Source organism: Sphaeramia orbicularis, chromosome 12 (assembly GCF_902148855.1).
Source record: "Sphaeramia orbicularis chromosome 12, fSphaOr1.1, whole genome shotgun sequence".
Classification (NCBI taxonomy): domain Eukaryota; kingdom Metazoa; phylum Chordata; class Actinopteri; order Kurtiformes; family Apogonidae; genus Sphaeramia; species Sphaeramia orbicularis.
Window position 1 is genome coordinate 43,880,404 of NC_043968.1, and position 20,562 is coordinate 43,900,965.

The 20,562-nt window shown below is 38.8% G+C and overlaps 1 protein-coding gene across 5 annotated transcripts; it reads left to right on the plus strand.

Annotated features, from left to right (window-relative positions):
* Nucleotides 1-3,952: 3,952 nt before the first annotated feature.
* nrf1 (nuclear respiratory factor 1) lies at nucleotides 3,953-20,492 on the plus strand. Of its 5 annotated transcripts, none has more exons than XM_030149320.1 (12): nucleotides 3,953-4,047; nucleotides 6,359-6,479; nucleotides 6,646-6,790; nucleotides 7,358-7,472; nucleotides 7,564-7,690; nucleotides 8,200-8,340; nucleotides 10,889-11,047; nucleotides 11,677-11,892; nucleotides 12,009-12,107; nucleotides 12,533-12,690; nucleotides 14,555-14,676; nucleotides 18,544-20,492. In XM_030149320.1, the coding sequence occupies exons 2-12, from the start codon at nucleotides 6,402-6,404 to the stop codon at nucleotides 18,702-18,704; spliced, it is 1,521 nt and encodes a 506-aa protein (XP_030005180.1). In that variant the 5' UTR covers nucleotides 3,953-4,047; nucleotides 6,359-6,401; the 3' UTR covers nucleotides 18,705-20,492. The 5 variants fall into 5 exon arrangements, with proteins under 5 accessions (XP_030005180.1, XP_030005183.1, XP_030005184.1 ...); XM_030149323.1 differs by having other exon boundaries at nucleotides 6,359-6,470; XM_030149324.1 differs by having other exon boundaries at nucleotides 6,359-6,458.
* The last annotated feature ends 70 nt before the right edge of the window (nucleotides 20,493-20,562 follow it).

The following is a 20,562-nucleotide window of genomic DNA, read 5'->3' on the forward strand; positions in this document are numbered from 1 at the left end:
CTAATCTTATATTTCAAAATAATCAAATACTATAATGATTTTGAATGTTACTTATTATAAAAAACAGCAGAGAGATGTGTATTAAATATAGTAATGAAACATATGTGGCCAAAGACTGATAATCTTATCAGTATCTTAATCAAATTTTTGATTATTATTATTCTGGTGCATCATACTGAACAAACATCTCACCCAGTCACTTTTTTGGATTGTCACTCTGTTACCATGAATTAATGTCTTTTAAAACTAAAATAAAAATGATATTAGTTTCATTTTTGGATATAATGTACTCTCATATATTAAGAAAAGTGTGGTACACTAAATATTTGCACTTTCCTTGAGCTACAGCACTTTTTGGTATTTTTTCCAGACGTTGAATAACTACTGTATATTTTTCCTCGCTCTGCTACTTTATCAATGATGAGAAATTCATATTTTTATTAAATATTTGGTTATTATTCTTTAATGGCATGGTAAATTACTTGCTTAGACCTACAATTTGAGCTGTTATGGTTGCTGCTAAATTAATTTTTAAAAACAGAAATGGAATGATTAGTATTGCTGCACAGTGCTTTCTCACTCCGTTACTCACTTGGCCAGGCCCTCAGTTAATGATATGCTTTGCTGAAAAAGTCATTTTTTCTTCAGTTATATTAAGCTATAATAACTGTTGAATACAATCTGAGATTTTATGAAGACCTACATCATCAGTAAATTAAATTGAAGACAATACCTGATTTTAACTTAAAAATGCTAAATGCAGAGGATAATATTGTAATAAATGTTGGTAAATCACTTAAGAAATGTTAAATGTAAAGAAAATGTATTTGGAAGTTGCCACAAAAATAGTTCTGTCTTAAGGGGTTAAAATAAAGGAATAAAAGTAAAAGGCAATGAGAAAAATAAATACTTAAGTAAAATGCATAGAAAATAGAAATCTACTAGCATTTGTACGTCATTACTTCCAGTTACTACCACACTAGCAGCAATTCAAGTAGTTAAACCCATTATTTTTTGTTATTGTGTGTGTAGTTAACTACAGAATCTACAAGCTACAAATGTTGAACCATAAAACAAAAGGAATGGTATTTTTTTATTTCTATTTTTCCATTGTTTTTCTGCTGTAACTGGATCCTTTTGCAGTCTTTAGCAGCATCGCCCCATTATTCTTTCATCCTTCAGGCAGTCACCAACATTCATCTGAAACTTCAACTTCTATTTAAAGCATACAAGTAAATTTTTAGTCATAAATTGCTAAAGTTTTTAAAATTCTTAACGCAATATAGAAGAGGCCCAACATTTGGCGTGTTGCTGATGTGTATTATGTTATTTTATATAATTCAGATGATATAATTCAGTGATTCAATTTGATCTTTTGAAGAATACAAATTTTAAATGACTTTTTCTTTGTTTTTCAATCAAATAGATTTTTTCTGAAGGTGTTTTGCTGCAGTTCATCGACTTTGTGTCCAAAAGTTGATGCTTAAAGCTTTGATTTCAAAGTAGTTTCCCCAACACTGCTTGTGTTTACATCCAAATATTCTATAATGAGGCACTTACCTTTCCTTTGGGTAGGAGAAATGATCATTGGACTGACCCTCTTCCTCCCTAATCCATCAGGAGCATGTAGATTCTGCAGAGAAAAAAGATCATTTTGATGCAAGAAAGTAAATTTCCTGAAAGAAAATATCATGACTTAGTCTAAATTGTAGTTTCTCAAGCAAAATCTGTTGCATGTCTCCTCTCCTGATCTCAAACCACTTTGCTAGTATAGCTGAATAAATAATGGCCTACAGGGTTGATAATCATAAACTGCATATAAATAATGGACACAATGGCATCTGTCACTGGTTTGTGTTGTACTGTTTCGTGCCTCACAATGCCTGAGATAACCATCACCATGTTAGTTATTTTGGAAAGTGGTAAGTGTCCATATTTGGATTGATTTTAGGTAGAGCTGGAGAGGAGCAAGTGGTGAGACCATAGCTGACTGAGAACACTGGTAACATTGACTAACAGTGTAATAATAACACCATTTCAGTAACTTAATAAATGTTGATGTCATTTTTAGTAACAGTAATATCCAAGTCATTCTGGTGTTCTTAAACACAACTACAGCAGAGCAGCCTGTTGGGGGGGGGGGGTTTATTCAATAAACTAAAGTTCAAAATGTCTGACTCCACAGTCAGACTATCACTACCTGTCAATCACAGCCCACACAGCATGCACAGGTGGCACTCACCTGTCAATCACAGTAGCTAATGTGCCACTCCCTTAACTTTGCATTCTATCCGGAATTTCCCCTTGTGGGAGTAATAAAGGAATATCATATCTTATCCTTAAATATGACCAAAAAGTGTGAGTTATATAAAATTTGCCACCCATGCAGTTGTCATGGAGGGGGAAATTAACAACAGAGACCAAACCTTTGGTGAACCAGGCTGTGAACAAGTTTGTTTCTGCTGTAAAGCATTTTAACATGGAAGTCTACCAGGATTCACTCATGTCTGGAGGCCCCAGAGAGGAAAAGTTCAATATATAATGTTAAAACTAGAGGTGGAAACTTGACCTGTTTTCACCTTGCTCAAAGTTACATATCATACCTAGTCTCCCCTATTACCTAATGTTGTAGAAATCCATTTTTATGCATCTGTATCTATCTGCAGTACAAATCAAGTTAACATAAGCAGAACAATTAAATTACCTGTAAAAGTCTTCCCTCTTCCTTTAATAATTCCAAAACATTGCTTTTAAAATTTTATACTAGATAGACTCCTTGAACATTAATTGAAAAATCCAGACATTTCTTAGAACTGACCTCAGGTTTAACAGAAAGTAGTCCACAGGTGTCTCTTATGGAACAAGGCCTGAGACCTTGTTTAGTCAAAATTTCCCTATAAAAACATCAGCTTTTTAAAATTAAATACACAAACTTTGCTTACTGGCGCATTTGTTATTAATTGTTGCCTAAATTTTTTTGAATTTATTTATTGTTCAGTCCTATGAGCTGAGTATTTCGGGTAACAATCCTTGATCTGAGTGTAACTGCAGCACCTCACTGTGTCTGTGGAAGGGGGCGTGGTTTCGCAGGTTTTATGGCGCATTCACTGAATGTAGGAAATATTGAAGACGGTTGAACGGCATCGAATGAAATTGATTTTTCCCCATATTTTTTTTTTTTTTTTAAATATGCATATATGATGGCGGTCATTTTAGGATACACAGCAATGAGTCTCATCTACCTAGTTGTTAATTGTTGAAAATGTGTCAGCAGCTGAATCCTTATCTTAACAACAATGTTTTTGATCGGAGGACTGCATTGTAACTGCATTGTTCAAGTACATTAACGACAAGAGATACTTGACCGAACAAAAATACGCATAAACACAACACGAACAATAACATCAGACGCCTATTCATGCTCCATTTTGACAGGACAATGTATACATTTTAAAAGTAGTCCTAAGTTAAAAAGTTGAAATAATTAATATAATAATAATAATAATAATAATAATAATAATAATAATAATAATAATAATAATAATAATAATAGATGGCCTAACATAAAAACATACAGGAATGAGCAAATTATCTATGTAGAGTGTGCATAGATATCTATGTTAGCACCCAAACGAAAATTCCCTAAACTTTTTTTTTTTTTTCTATTTACTTTTTTCGAAAGTTCATGTTAGCTTCTAGTCAGACTGTTTAAGTACAATTCTCATTTTAGTTTTGACACCAAAATTCTGAAAAACATTTCAAAATTATCCATTAACAAAGACATATCATCACTAACCATATAAATCTGTGCTCATTAAGATTCCCTGTTCTTTAGCCTGTCTGTTCAGCCTCAGAATGCAGGTTTGTTAGATCAGTCTGTGGTGACACTGGGAGGTGGGAGCTAAGCGGGGGCACTTGAAGGCGTCATCAGTGCAGATCAGTGTTGTATACAGTCTGATCGCGGTGTTTGCTCCCTCTGTCCTCCATTACAGCTCGGCTCCATCCCCGCTGTACGGCGCAGGCCCGAAGTAGCGCAGCCGCTCTGAGGTTAGTGCCCTACCGCGCAATCTCCATCTATTTCAGCCCCGGCGCAGCCGCATCATCGAACCCGGCAGCGTCGGGGTGAACGATGCAGATTGTTTAGATGTTGACTGGGACAGGGTTCTGATACATCTCTGCCTTTTTGGGAGCTATCGTGTCCTAAGCGCCTATCGACAACAAGCTCAGACAGAATAGAATAGCTGTGGACGAGACGCAGGCCGTAGGGCCTGTCGGTGCTCTGTTTTGTTTCATATTGCGCGGGTTTCATGCTAGCTGCTGCAGTACATGGAATAACACTTTCACTGAACACTGAATTAATATTTTTTTAGTGTCTGGCACTAAGACAGCTACTCGTCTCGGTTACAGTTAATATTAATTTTTGTGGTCAATGCTAAACCGCCAATTGGTTTGCTAGCTTGCTAGTTAGCCAAATGTAGGACATAGCTAGCCTAGCTTAGTTGTGCAGTTGTTGTCAACCGACCGGCAAGCGGGATAACATTACAGCACAATGACGCTTTTGCAAAATGTTGCCTAGTTAATGCCAACTGTCTGATCAGCTTAAGAGATGCCTTTGGAAATCAGACTTATTTCAGGCCCTGGATATAATCATGCAATAATGCTGTTGAGCTGTGCAAGCATTTGTGTGTCCTGTCGATTTATCATCAGCTTATCCAGGTGCTGAGGGCAGACAAGGGCTGCACCTCATTGATATGTCTACAGCTGAAAGAAAACTTCAGATATATCAGTTGGGGGATATTTAGGTTTGCTGGCCGTTTCCAGTGTCATTCATAATTCACTAGTTTATTTGAAGTAAATAAAAATTGTCAATCCTCTGTCAGGTGAAATAAGGTGGATGACTGGATATAAACTCAGTAGATGGGTTCATACAAAAAGCATGAATCCATTGAGCTGTATATAAGTTTGACACTTAGGTGTGTAAATGAGCCTGTTGTGTAATTCACTGTAATCCTCTGGCCAGACTGTACTACTCCCTACAGTGTTTACCATTAAACATGCACTCAATCACGCTGTAACTCCGTTTTGACCGTTAGCTTCTAAAAACTATTTCCAGTCATGATTTCCCCCCCCCCAGCTTTACACCTTGGTCTGAAACAATATTTTTCACAGATTGTGTGACTAAGGATTGTGTGACTAAATAAAAAATAAAATAATTTGTTAATCAATGAACATTAAATGCATATCTTGATATGTTACCACTAATCCAGTGATTAACATAATAGGAAGGCAGATAATGCATTTTCTTCAATGTTGATATACAGTAGTATTACACTATAATAATGCAGTATTTAGCCCTCTACAGGCAGAACAGCAGCACTGCAGTCATTTTGCTCAGAGACGATGAAAAAGATAATAGAAATATATAATTCATTTCTCAACGAGCATGTCTTTACACTATTAGTGTATCTTTAGTCAATGATAAACAGTGTGCCTGATAGATGTACTAATGTACCAGATGGTGTTTTAAAAATGACATGAATGATGAGGGTGACAGCTGTGTAGGTCGAAGTTTATAGATTAAATTTCTTAAAATGCCTGGTTGTAGGCCTTTCATGAATTAATATATGCATTTTTGGTGTACTTGTGTTAATAAAATTTGATTATAATAGACCATACTCAGCTTTAACTATACTGATTTAGCTTATGCGGTATTTTGGGGGGGTTCATGATTGGTATGATATGATGATGCACTAATGTGATGATAATAATGTGTAACATTTCTTGTGTATATAAATTGACGTGTGCATATTTGTTACGTCAGTAATCAAGACAATTCTATTCTAATCTATATACTGTACAAAGGGTTCCCACAGGGTCTTAAAAAGTCTTAAAATCTTGAATTTACAAATCTGCATTTAATACCTTTAAAAAGCCTTTAAAAGGTATTAAGTTTGATATGGTGGGTCTTAAGTTATGTTCCCATAAACATGTTCACTGTGTTGTGTTTAAATGTCCAAGCTGCACTGAAGGTATAACATTAGTCTACTCTGTTCCAACCTGACAATTTGTGTTGAAATTAGAACCGATTATCACAAATTTTGCAGCCTCCGGTGAGAAATGACTCAAGGTGTTGGAGTAAATAAATATATTTCCCTAAATTCTAGGAGTCACACATTTTTGCCAGTATGGCCATGAAATGGGCATTAAATTATGTTCTAAGTAGTCTTAAAATGGTCTTAAAAAGTCTTAACTTGTAGAAACCCTGTGTACAATATGCAGCTGTGGGTTAAGTGAAATACACAATTTTGTTTAAACCTTATTTGATATCTCACAGCATTTTCATATTCACTTTTCTCAGTCATTTTACAGTGGATCCAGCTGTGTAGACGAGGTGGACAGTCATGGAGGAGCACACCGTTCACCAGACAGAACACATGACCACAATCGAGGCCAACGCCGTGAGTCAACAGGTCCAGCAGGTGCACCTCTAACCACAGTTATCATTAAAGTGTACAAACAAAAAGACTCATTCATCCTTTACTAATAAGTTTATTGTGTAATTTACCTGTTCAGTGTCTCATTTGGAAATTAATTCTTTGCATTTACTTCTCAAATTTATTCTGTCTGGATCATGGCTTTGTATAGGTACATGTGGCCACCTTTACTGAAACATCCATGTTGAGCGCTGAGGAAGACTCCACATCCTCACCAGATGATGACCCTTATGACGACACAGACATCCTCAATTCGGCTGGGACTGATGAGGTCACTGCCCACCTGGCTGCCGCAGGTGAGTCCAGCAAAAGCATAACAACTGAGCTTTATTTACCTAGAGAGGGAATCAGTTGAATCAGTGCTGGACATGTAGCATATGAAATGTTCAGCACATCATGAGTGTATTAAACTATTAAAGTGACAGTACTTTTGCTCTGTTTTAAGGATCTACATTTGTCATTGTTTACATTGTTATGATCATCATTTATTTCAGCAATGTCTGTGAATAGTTTGAGATGATTGTCCCCAGCAAATGTAATGCTTCTAATTGAACTGCAGATGGCGCCAGTAAACTACTATGAGGACTTTGTATCCCTCTGACATTACTTCCTCTTTGCAGTTTCTGTTCATTTTCTGTTTTGACATTCATTGTAAATTCAGTTTCATTTAAGACTGCATATTCCTAAATAAAAACACACAATTAAATGAACTAAAAAGCAAGTATCTTAAGCTCAGTTACTGGGAGCAACTACAGCGGCAGTGTTGAGGAGTATTCAGACACAATCTACTGTATATTATATAATTTGATCACCAGTTTGTTGAAAGCTTGTTAAAAGTCAGATCTGCTTTTTCCTTCTCTCAGGGCCAGTTGGCATGGCAGCAGCCGCTGCTGTGGCAACTGGTAAGAAAAGAAAGAGACCTCACATCTTTGAATCCAATCCCTCCATCCGCAAGAGGCAACAGACCCGTCTACTAAGGTGAACTTTAATTAACAACAAACCAAACTTCCTCACAACTCATCTGCCCTTGATCATCCTTCATTCAAACTGAAATGATTTATGTTTACAGGAAACTACGTGCAACATTAGATGAATATACCACCAGAGTGGGGCAGCAGGCCATAGTGTTGTGTATCTCTCCATCTAAACCAAACCCTGTGTTTAAAGTATTTGGTGCTGCTCCTCTAGAGAATGTGGTAAGTTGTACAATACATTTGTTAGCACCAATCTATACTTTATAATTTATTTTGCTCTTTGCTAGAAATAATCAATTCATATTTTTGTATTCTCTGGTCACTCTATAAGCAAAAAAGGATGTATGTTATATATAGTGATAAATTGGAGATTGCACCACTCTGCCCTCACTTACCCCTGACCCATACTGGCCACAAAAAATCCACACCTCTTGTTGTAGCCAAGGTTTAGTCATAAAGTAGTAAGTGATAGTAATATACCTGGATACCACTTGGAGTAAAACAGTAGAAATACTGTAGAAACATAGCCTATTGGTGTAATCAACCTGCTCTCTTTGTAGACCACCAGCTCATGTTAAGGCAACAAAAACAAATCACTTTGGCAGGTGACTATATGCCAGTGAAAATTAGTAGTTAATAATATTTTATTCCTTTACTGTAATTGCATAAACCTAAATACATATTACCAGCCCTAAACCTAAACAGTATTATTTTGTTTTAATGTCCCCAAGGTGAGGAAATATAAGAGCATGATGTTGGAGGACCTGGAGAATGCACTGGCAGAACATGCTCCTGCTGGCGGAGAACTGGCCTCAGAGCTGCCCCCTCTCACCATCGATGGCATCCCTGTTTCTGTGGACAAGATGACACAGGTAGAGCTGGACTCCAAATTCTCTCCCCTTGAATATCTATTAACATGTAGACTTTCAGTGGGTCTTGGAAATTCATCATTACAAGTATTCCTCTGGTAAAAATGGTTTGATACTCCCAGCAGAGGGCACCAATTGGCAACAAATTACAAGAGAAGAACTAGTGTATGTATTGACACTAGATCATTTTGGTTCATTTGAATGAAAACGTAACATCAGCATATTTATGTTAAAGCACAGGCACCATCAGTGGAAGAACTTGAAGGCCATGCTTTTACCTAATGCATCAGTAGTGTCTGCATTTGAAAACAAGCCATCTCCTCCCTGTGCCTAACCATTTATGGAATCAGTGAGCAGTGTAAGCATGGATGTGCAGAGTAGACTGCTCCTGGTCGACCTTTCACTGCCACATTAGCAGTACCATTGGCAGCCTGAGTCCTCTGCTCACTCTAGGGAACCCAGCTTGTTTACTCAGCCACCCCAGTGCTGCTGACGCATTCTCTAGATCATCGTCAGAGTAGCCAGTATGACAGCATCCCTCAGAGACCGGCCTCAACCCAGGGAGCACTCTAACCAATCCCAGGGCCAGATGAGTCCTCAGAGGGCAGGTGTTAGTTGGTGCTTGTTTTTCTGCAGGTTGTAGGATGAGATTATCATGAGTAGCCTGTTGCCTCACTCAGCTACACCAAACTAGGTGGAGAGGTGTGGGGGTGGTGTTTTAGAGGTATGTGTGTATTGTGTGTTTGAGACAGGATGTTGTCTAGTCGGCCTAGAAATGAATATTGAACCTCGGGAATGACAAGTATGAAGTGAGGAAAGGTGGCTCCTGCAGAACCAGGTCTCTTGAAACATGTACGGAGAACTTAATTTTCTATTCCGTCATCTGCAGTAGATTTTGAGTGACATCCTGCTTGAAGTTTAGTGACACAGGCAGAGGCCCAGGCCTTGGCCAGACCTGATATACAGAGCATCTGCAGCAGGTGATCCTGGGTCTAGCCTGAGCCCATAATTACCTGCTAGCCTTGTTAGGACAAGGGACCAAGCAACATATCTGCCTTCCTAAATGCTGATTGGACTATTGCTTAGAGGATTAGGACATGGGGGGTGGTGTAGTGGATGTGAGTACAGCATGCCACTTAACTCACTTGCCACTGTAATTAGGCCATCTGGCCTTGCTTATATGCATCCACATACATTCATGTTTAGACAAACCACAGGTTAAAATGTAAGCATCTTCTTGTCTCTGTGGCTTATCCAAATGACCTGAATTCAGGCAGCTTCACTGCAGACAGTAGATGTAGTTGTGTTGTTTCCAAACTAATGAGATAACATAATGTCCATATTCAATCATGATCCACTTTGTCTTATCTTTTTGTGTGATGCATGTAGGAACTGAACATAGGTGGTTTGTGATGGTTAGTTAGAAAATGGGGTTGGTGGGGGGGAGGGAGGGATTTATTTCTCCCGGAACCAAATTTAGCCCATGATGTCAAGGCAGGCAGACGCTGCAGTGCCTCATTGTGCAATATAATCCCCTGGTGATGCTTGCATATTACCAGGACACTGAGGACATTGGCACTAAACCCCACCCAGGCTGTCAGTGAGTGTATGCATGTTTTGGAAGTGTTGACGTTGTGGTAAGCAGGTATGCGTGCCACTCTCTCACTCACTTGTTTTGACTATACAAATTAGATTAAGACCACCACCAATCTCCCTCCCTGCTTTGGAGCACTCTGTAAACATCGGGTCAGTAGTAGATTAAATGACAAAGTATTACAGTGTAAGTTGTACTTGTTTAGGCTTTCTTTGGGTTATCTGGCTTAGTTTAATTTGTACTTCCTTACAGCACCAAACCCCATTTACACAGAAAATAAGCAGCCCGTTTGAGTGCTGGTCTCTCAACTTCGACACACAGTAATCAGTGCACATTAACAGAATATCTTTTTTTAGTTTTAATGACCGGCTCTGCAGAAGCTTGGTCCCTTTACTTCATTATCTGCAGATGGTACATTGATACATAGTGGACAAGCACTCATTGATTCGGGCCATACACAATAATGGTATAATGACTTGAGTCTCTACACAAGTTGATAGCACACATCACATGTAATCAAAGTTAATCTAATGTTTTTGTCAGACATTGATTTTCTTTTTAACAATATTGACTAGGTTGTCCTTGTTATTACCCAAGTTGAGTGTACTGGAGCCTTTGCTGGGACAGTTTGACAGCTGACCTGTGCTGGATCTCTCTTGATGTTCCTATGGTGTCTGTCTGACACATCAGGCTGGAGCCACAGCCATAGATTGGTCTATTAATAAACATGAGCACATTGTTCTCCTTTTAGAAAGACTGTTTCTATTTGTAGGCCATGACCACCTCAGCATCCAGCAGCAGCAGGTGCCCGATCAATACACACCTCCTGCTCAAGGGCGCGTGATCTTGTGTGTTTGTGACTAAGACAATGCAGCATTTCCAGCCTTGAATATCAGTCTCTCTTATCATCTGTTTGTTTTTTTGTTTTTTTTTTCATGCATCTGTTCCTTGATGCAGGCCCAGTTGCGAGCGTTTATCCCAGAGATGCTGAAGTACTCAACGGGTCGAGGGAAGCCTGGCTGGGGTAAGGAGAGCTGTAAGCCAGTGTGGTGGCCTGAGGACATCCCATGGGCCAACGTTCGCAGTGATGTTCGCACAGAGGAGCAAAAGCAAAGGGTGAGAAAACTACTGGTGTAATGATGGGGGTTTGTTTAGTTATGCTGGGAGTCTCTTTCCCCTTCTTTCCCATGTATGGAGTCAAAAGTTAAAATGTGCCACAGAATCAATGCTGTTGTAGACAAACAAATTCTGTGTCTTCTTAAGAATGCTAAGCTGATTCGAACTTCAAATTTCTCTCAATTCTGTCTTAATGAGTGCAAATTATAGTTTTATTTTACAGGGACTGGCTACAGAGATGGATCTACTTTTAAGACTATTTAGTGCCATTGAAGGCAATTATTTTGTCTTGTATTTTAACATCTGCAGAGATTGTTCAAGTTAATTTGATAGAATTGCTCTTAATAGTTTTTTTTCGGTACTGTATATTTTGTTTCTTGTACTTGGCCTTCTGACTTCTGACTTAGATGATAGTTCATGTATAATTCTTCAATCCTCCTCTATTTCTGTCTTAAATTGTATTTGATGAGCTGAAGTACTTTATGAATACAAAGAACTGTATCTTAGCCATTAGTGGAAAGAGAACATTATCTGTAATTATCAGTAGATAATCATTAAAGGTTAACAGTCCTCCAGTTTAGAGTTTATAAAATATTTGCATTTATTAATCTAAAATGTTACCTCAACAGGTGTCTTGGACGCAAGCACTTCGGACAATTGTCAAAAACTGCTACAAGCAGCATGGCCGAGAGGATTTGTTGTATGCTTTTGAAGACCAGCAAATAAACCAGGCAACCACCACCCAGCACCACCTAACTGCTGCACAGAGTATAGCTCATCTAGTGCCATCACAGACTGTAGTACAAACCATCAATAACCCAGACGGAACAGTCTCGCTTATACAGGTATTTTTTTTAGTTGTTGTGTATTCACAAGATGCCACTTTTTCCAAGACAAAATCGCATTTTGTTTTGGGCTGTGATGTTTGACTTTATTTTTCATGACTCCATGTTCCCCTCAGGTTGGCACAGGCCACACAGTTGCTACTCTGGCAGATGCGTCAGAGTTGCCTGGTGTGACAGTGACACAGGTCAACTACTCCACTGTAACTGATGGAGAGGTAACACACAATAGCAAACACATGGAAATCTTTTTTCACACTCTAACTGTTTAAAGAGTGCTTTTCAATTATACGAACTATACACATTGTTCTTGAAATGAACACATATACGCACGTTATATTATTTCCATATATATAGCGTGACTATGCTGGACTCAGTGGCACCTTTCTTTCCTAAAGGGAAGCAAAGGTCAGTTAATAGATGCAACAGGAGGAGCAGAAATCATTGTTAGTAAGGCATGAAAATGAAATCTGAGCAAAATATTGTGTAAAGTGCACTTCATGGGAGCTGTCCTTTCAGCACCGCAACATGAGCCAACAACAAACAATAACAGCTTTTGTTTTTACACATGCACATTCTTCATTACTTTCACTTTTGTTCCTTGGTTCATTTCTGTATGAGACTGTATTTTATTTCTGTGCAGGTGGAGCAGAACTGGGCCACACTCCAAGGTGGAGAGATGACAATCCAAACCACCCAGGCGTCAGAAGCCACACAGGCAGTAGCATCACTGGCTGAAGCTGCTGTTGCAGCAAGTCAGGAGATTCAGCCTGGGGCCACCGTCACAATGGCACTCAACAGGTGATGATGAGCAAAGTGTTTGTATTTCACAGAACTGTTCTTTGGGTGGCTTTACAACCATACCTGCAACTACTGTAAAGTATTGGAATATGTTATAATTTAACATCCTCTAGTCTTACTTGTAATATCGCACAATTGATAAAAAGGGAACTGTTACCATCTCAAGATATCAGTGAAAAATCTTTTTAAATGCATAATTTGTGCACGCTTGTGTTAATTTATACAATGCTCAATAGTTTTCAAATGGGAAGTGGAGCTATCAAATACTACAAAAAATAAGGGCCGTCTTAATTGCACAGGCCGCTCTACCAGTTGGATGAGAATGGGGCAACTGTCACAACAGGTCACTGAAGTCCCTCTGGAGATGAGAATGAACCACCTCTCCTTCTTTTTCAGCATCTAATTAATTAACCTGAAGCTACATAGAGGAAGCCTGCAAGTTACACAACCATTAAACTGGCAGGGAGCCACGTATTTCCATGTGCCTACTCCAATCCTGTTATTTGTTAAAAAACACTTTTGTTGAGTGGCGAGAGTAAGCAGGTATAGGATTATTGTTATAGCACTAAACATACACTTTTAAATGTACTCTTTTAACCCATAAATAAAATATTCTTAGAAAATTGTATCCTGCATTGCTGTAGTAAGCTTTCTGAAAAATAATGGTAATGGTCCTCAATGATGTTATTGCACAATCAACAAAATAGCAAAACTGCATTGACCTGAGTAATAAGGCCATGCATAGGAGTTGTTATTTGTGAACTGTTTCCTGGAGGGAAATCAGTCACATTTATATTCAGAAGGGACCACAAACAGGATCTGATGTGTTAGTCTGTAGAGGGTGCAGTGTCTGCAAGATATTATTATTACATTATGTGAAATCACCATGTCGAGAAAAAAAAAATACTCATCCAACTCTACAGAAGCATGGTAAAGGTGCAGGGCATTAGCTAGCTATGGGTTTTCATTTTCATTAAAATGTCTTTGATGTGATTCTTTAGCGAGATGCTGAGATGTATGCAGGTTTTTTACTGCGGTGGTGTCAAGGCAATAATTTTAGTTGTGTATGGGTATGTCCCATAGGGGCTTGTTACCTGCACCCACCTGAGTCCTCCTTCCTGTCCCCTGTTTACCTGTGCTCAGTGACTCTGGGCTCTCACTCCACAGGCTCTGGAACATTTTGCATTGACTTTCCAGCTCCAGAAGAACAAAAGAGCCTTCTTGACTCTCCTTGTTTTCCTGTGTCAGTATTGTGAAAAAATATGACAAAAACCTATTATGTGACATAATCATCAATGGGCAACTCAAAAATCATCTATGAGTGATAGATATTTTTCCCACATGTCAGTCAGCAAAAAAATCAATATACAGTTACTGTCACCAGGGCTGAGTCTGCAGCTAAACCTGGCATTGTCTCCTAAACAACAAAACTACAGTGTGAATGCAGAATTACTGTCCTCAGCCTCTTTATCTGTCCATCTGTATTTCTGTCTCAGATGTGATTATGACCAAGCTGTGAACATTTCCATTTGTTCATAACGAAGCTGGTGTGGTAATTGGCTCGTGGTAATTCCACTGGATAGATCTGGTTAATAAAACTGCTTTGTTAGACCCACAGCACCTGGTCTTTAGGGAGATGTGACAGATTCTCCATAAGTCCAGACAAGAAAAGCCTCTTACAGCTCATACACTCCTAGCTCTTCACCCCACATCTCTCTAATAACCCTTGCTTGTGCGAGCAGGCTGTGGTGTGCCATATGTACATTTATCTCATCTCATTCTAAATTTTGTGCTCATAAAATATTATATACCTGTTTTTTTAGCATGTTGTCTACTATAACTGATGACTGTGTGTGTGTTGCAGTGAGGCAGCAGCTCATGCTGTTGCAACGTTGGCAGAGGCCACTCTACAAGGTGGAGGGCAGATTGTCCTGGCAGAAACAGCAGCTGCTGTCGGGGCGTTGGCAGGGGTACAGGATGCCACAGGTACATGTTCACTCATCATGATACGAGCAACAGCACATGCAAACAACAACTCCAAAGGCAGTATGTGCATAGGGTCTGTCTCTTTTCTGTCCATCGTCATAAATCCAGGCCTAGATGAAAATGTTGACACTCTACTTTGTCAGACCAAAGAATAAGGTCACAGTCTAACTCTTTTCATTCACCCAGTTTCTTTACAAGGGCATGAGAGCTGAGTTTTGAGCTTTTATATAATTTAATTTCATTACAGTTACTCCCTTGTTCGCATAAAATGGACACTCTTGAGTCTACATGTGTAACATTACATGATTTTGATGTCTATATTGTTCTCATTTCAGTTTCCACTTCAGTCTGGGTTAAACCCCATTTTCAGTGTGAAATTACATCATCAGTTTAAAATCTGCAACACCTACTTTTTTACTTTACTAGTTTACTACTACTTTGCTGTAGGCAGTAAGTCAACTGAAACAATAAGTCAAGTAACAGTTATAGAGACATTTCTTTGAAACACATTTTAGTTATAAATGAAAATACAACATGAGACTAAGTTGTAGAAATGTTTTACTTATCCTTACTAATTGGTTCTTGGGTGTGTTCGAATCAGCCAATGGCATTTAATTAATGTTACTAAGTGTTAGCTTCCCTGCAGTTGCACTGTGGTGAGGCCCCTCTAACTCCCACACTCTAATCTACTCTGTGCTGATGTGGCAGATGGTGGGTTTTTGAGTGTATGTGGTTGGCAATACCCCCTTCTTTTAATGATACTGCATGCTCTACTGCCACAGTGTGTGTCTGTCGGGATTGGACCACTTTGTAATGACAGCCTCACGTACCCGTTGGATAGCATTTACAAGTGCTTTATGCATCTTTGGTGAACGACCTCAGAGTAGGATATAGAGTTAGTGCTTGTCAGTGAGTAACATCAGGGGATACGCATATGAATATGTCAAACTGGGTCAGAAAAACACTCTGCATTTAGGCATCATTCAACAGAGCAGGTCATGCAGATGTGAGCACAGTAATGAATAATCAGAATTACACTGTGGGACTTCATATGTGTCCCCTGTCACTTATTTTTGCAGCCTGAACTATTTCACTTATGTCTATTAGTAAACTGCTGCATTGAGCCTTTTTGTCTGTTGATGAAGACCAATTTTCTATAATCAATGTGAGGATGAACAGAATTTCTTGCATTCCAGTTTTAATCCTAACACATTAAAGATCTGATGATGTTTTTATTAAAGTGGAAGACTTAACCATAAAACGTTTATGTTGCATATATATCTAATCAAGCTGTCAGTCTTTTCTTCTAATCTTTACAGTTCTAAAACACTCATACATGAAGTACACTAGTCCTGGGGCATGACAGGTCCCTCAGGGGCCCTTCTAAAGAGCTTTGATCCACTCCATTATCAGTCCATGGTCTAATCACTGGCCCAGCTGTCAGCACACTAACTCCAGGTTCTCATGCTGATCTATGTACATGGCACTCACACGCATGTACACACTAACATAGTACATCAATAGATTTCTATGTAATGCATCTTTATAAAGTGTATGAACAAAGTATTGGGACACATTGAATTCAGGTGTTTGTTTATCATTAGGATTATTTTAAGTGTTCTACTTCTACATAAATAATCATTTTAAGCCAAAAGTAACTGGCTATCTGGTTCCTTCAGTTCTCACTCCGGAAAAAAATAGCCTTTAAATATGAAAGAAATATTGGTTTTGATATTTATTATGTCAACACCTAGTGACTGAATATTTGTGTCATATTTCAAGTCAATGGGTATAGGAAGTCCTAGTCCAGTGCTCCATACTTTAATACATTAATGTTGTGAACAGCATAATTAGATTCAACTTTGTCATTGTACAGGTACAAGGCAACGAAATATAGCTGTCATCTAACCAGAAGTGCAATAAGCAGCAAGCGAAGAGTATATAGTATCTATACAGTATGTACATGATAAGGCAGCACTATGGACATATATATACTGGTGGATGTGCTGTGAACATAATATACAGTGGAAGTACTGTGGACAAAATATACAGAAAGCATAGAAGGGAGAAAAGCTGATTAGAATTATAATCGTAGGTGATGAAATAAACAATAGTATATTAAGTGAAAATTGGATTGCCCCTCAGATCCTTTAACAGAACAAAATAAATGTTTCTTTAAGGAGAATTATCTTTACTCAAGGTGCTCCTTTCCAAATATGAAAAGTGTTGATTTGTCTGTATAATGAATTTGTGTGTCAATTATTATATATTGTGTTGTTGTGCACTCACTGTAGTAATAATAATAATAGTTCCAATTCTTCAATAATATGCAAAAATTTATATAGAACATTATTATATGTTTGCACCAGTTTACATTAAAGTTATTGAGGTTTAAAGTCTGCTGTCTTTATTATCTTAAAGCATAAAGAGTCATTTGGCTGCAATAGCTCACTTCCACAAGGAATGGAGCCAGAAGTCAGTAATTCTCCCAACTATTGACCTTAGCTAATCACTGTAGTGCTGCACACGAGTGGAGAGCACCGTTTGAAGTGCACTGGCCCAGACGCTGCTGATTGGCTTGTGTAGCGACCCATTACTCACACGGCCATGTGAACAGACACACACTCAACATACACAAAGCCACACCAGGCACAGCCCTTAATATCTTTATAACAATGTTCGAGTGGCCGAGGGAGGCACTTCACTCAGTAACTGTGCTGCGCCGTACATCAGTGTGCCAGGCCAAATGCCCCATTCCCTAAGCCCTCCTTTATAATCACTGCCAGCATAATTACCTGCATCAGCACAACTTAACCCTGTCACCAATCAGTGAGTGGGTTTAGCAGAAGCCCACTTTAGAGGACTGAAAATTACAAGCAAACCTAACAAGAGTCTTCATTTGATTTGGAGGAACTTGGAACGTAGATTTCCAAAAAATATATACATTTTCATAATCCTTAAAAATTTAGGGTATTAGAATATAAAATTTAGGGGAGTTTTATCTTAGTTGTGTATTGTGATGAATGCATAAGCAGTGAGGGCATTCAGAGTCCACCATCGTAGGTCTCAGTACTGGGGGCGGGTAAGAGCCTCTGTAGCCCTCCCCTGCACTGACCTTTCTGCCTGTCGATGACACTGACAGCTTGCAGGGTGGGGCCGAGGCCCACGTGACTGCAGCAATAATCCCTACAGGCAGAGAGACACACAGCTGAGTATTGGGGGGAGCAGGCTGAGGACTTCAATCAGACCATTTACTCCAAAGGCTGACCTGTGGAACACGGTGGCTCCCTGTTATGGACGACTTCACCTGGCTCTGCTGGTGCCACACATAAAATCTGAACCGTGTTACCTCTGGCTGTACATGTATTTATCATTTTCATAACGTCACAAAATATCAAAGAAGTAACAGAAAAGCCGATCAGACGTTAAGCCAATGTTTTTAAAAACTTGTCTTGCCATAGTTGTGATTGATAAATTCTTTTATGTAGTTGTGCATACCAAGCACTTCAGCCACGTGGGTTTACAAGACGCCAAAAAAACATGACAATATATTTCTTTAGAAAAACAGCATTATCACAGCTCAGTCCCAAAAAACATATTGTCTTCTCTCCTGTACTTTGCAAATAAAATCTCCTCCAAAAAGGTTCCCATCTCATTTTTTTCCCTTTATGGAGGAAACACTCAAATAATATCATCATTTCTAGGATGAGGACCTCCAATGTCCCAGGTCTCCACAGCACCTCACCCCCTCTAACCCCTTCACTCAAATTATACAACAATGCAGCAGAGTTCAATAACCTTAGTCCTTGTTTGCATATATCTCAGGTTTTCTAAATCCCAAATCTCTCTGATTCCACTTTTCCTCAGGTTTGGTCCAGATCCCGGTCAGCATGTACCAGACTGTAGTGACCAGTCTCGCCCAGGGCAACCGACCCGTCCAGGTTGCCATGGCACCTGTTGCCACTCGCATAGACAACACCGTCACGCTGGATGGCCAGGCGGTTGAAGTTGTTACTCTGGAGCAGTGATACTTTCAACGCTGGAAGGAGTAGAAGGCACTGAATGGTTACCTTTAAGATTGGAGATCCTACTGTTTTCCAAGACATCAAGTTGTGTACAATGGCAAATATATTTTTAAATGTACATCTGCAGGGGAAGTGAAAAGAGTTATCAGTGAATTGTGTTTACTATGTAAAGACATTGATTTTCTTGGTGTATTTTTTCATTTACTTTCATGTTTTGTTTTTTTTTAGCTCTGTAAAGTTGAGTGTCTAGTATTTATTTCTTTACAGTTCTCCTTTACTTAAAGACAAAGTAAACCAAAAACCCCAGGAGGAAAGCCACCACTGCTTCACATAGATTATGTAATTATCATGGAGTTTTCTTCATTGGTCTTCCTTGACTTTTATGTTCTTAGGATGTATTTATAATTTGGTGCCAGAGTCACAAATCCCTCGTCTCTGCTTCCTGTATTCTCGACCACTATTGGAAATCTCACCTCTGCACCCTCCACCATTTCAGCTTCATACACTCCCAGACATTTCTCATGTTAGAAAGTTTCCTCACAATATGTCCCATTGAGTTTTCTGTCTTATGTGCTTTTCCCTGAGCTGTTTTTTAATTGTGGTCTGCGCACATGTCTCAGTTTGTGAAGACTCAGGATATAGATCGAGGTGTTTTTTACTGCTGGATTGCTGAGCTGACTTCCTGAAGCAGCCATTTTGTCTACCAAATCCAATTAATTAAGTGCATGGATAGGAGCACCCCTTGTTATTTCTTAACATAAACTCCTTTGTATGTCACTTAGTGGTCTGCCATTTTGTATGTCAGAATAAGGTAACACTTGGACAGGAGCTTCAGTATTTGTGATTTACAAATGTCAAAAGCAATTCTTTAAATCTTATAACAAAAAAGGCTTGAAACAACTTCTTTTGATGCAGCTGTAACACTTTTCACCAAATGTGTGTATTTAAAAAAATAAAGACTGGCTGCTTTTCACCATGTATATTGGCTCTTGGTCATTGCTACACATTTATTTTTGATTGAAATCTTACCTAAATTTCATTTACATGAGTACAAAGTGTGTAATTTGACATATTTCAGGGCAGTGACAAATTGCAGATTCGTAATATTTTTCAGTACTGCTCTCTAAATGCCCTACTCAGAAATAAAATGTAATCTCACTGTGCAACACATCTTGCATTACATTTTAGAGACTAACCTTGGTGACTTGTATGTTTTTACTCCCTGGTGACGGAACCTTTATTAATGCAGTTTTAAAACTTGCTAAAAAAAAAAAAGTTCTTAGATTTGCTAGTTACAATCTTGAAATCCAACATGAAGGACTGTTTTCAGATGCGCAACAGACAAAAAGAAACAGGAAAATTTCAACACTTTCCATGCTCTGCTGGTCCTGATGCAAGTTAGACATAGGCCATACAAGCTTTATATACTCATTTATTTTCATGTATATTGTCCTGTAATGATGCCATGAAGCCCTTTAACCTCCACACTCTCCTCTACAGCTCCCCCACCTCCTCTGTTGTGACAGACAGGGCCATGATTACATCATAAGCTCCCGAACCTCCTCTGCTTTAAAGCCTGGGATTTGCTAGCAGGGCCCTTCTGTTGCAGAGTAGAATGCAGAGAGAAGCATTCAGGCCTTAATCTATCAGGCGTCAGTGTATATCCCACTCTTTCTCCAGATTAGAGCTGAACCAGGTTGTATTCACACAGATGAGAAGATCCCATTTTTCTTCCTATTTTATGCTTGTACCCTTTCCTGTCATTTTTGATCAGACCCTTTGTGGTAGCTGGAAAACACCTGAGTGATTAAAGCATTGTGTGAGCCAGAGAAAACTGTATAGGTTTCTCTTGAAATGACTC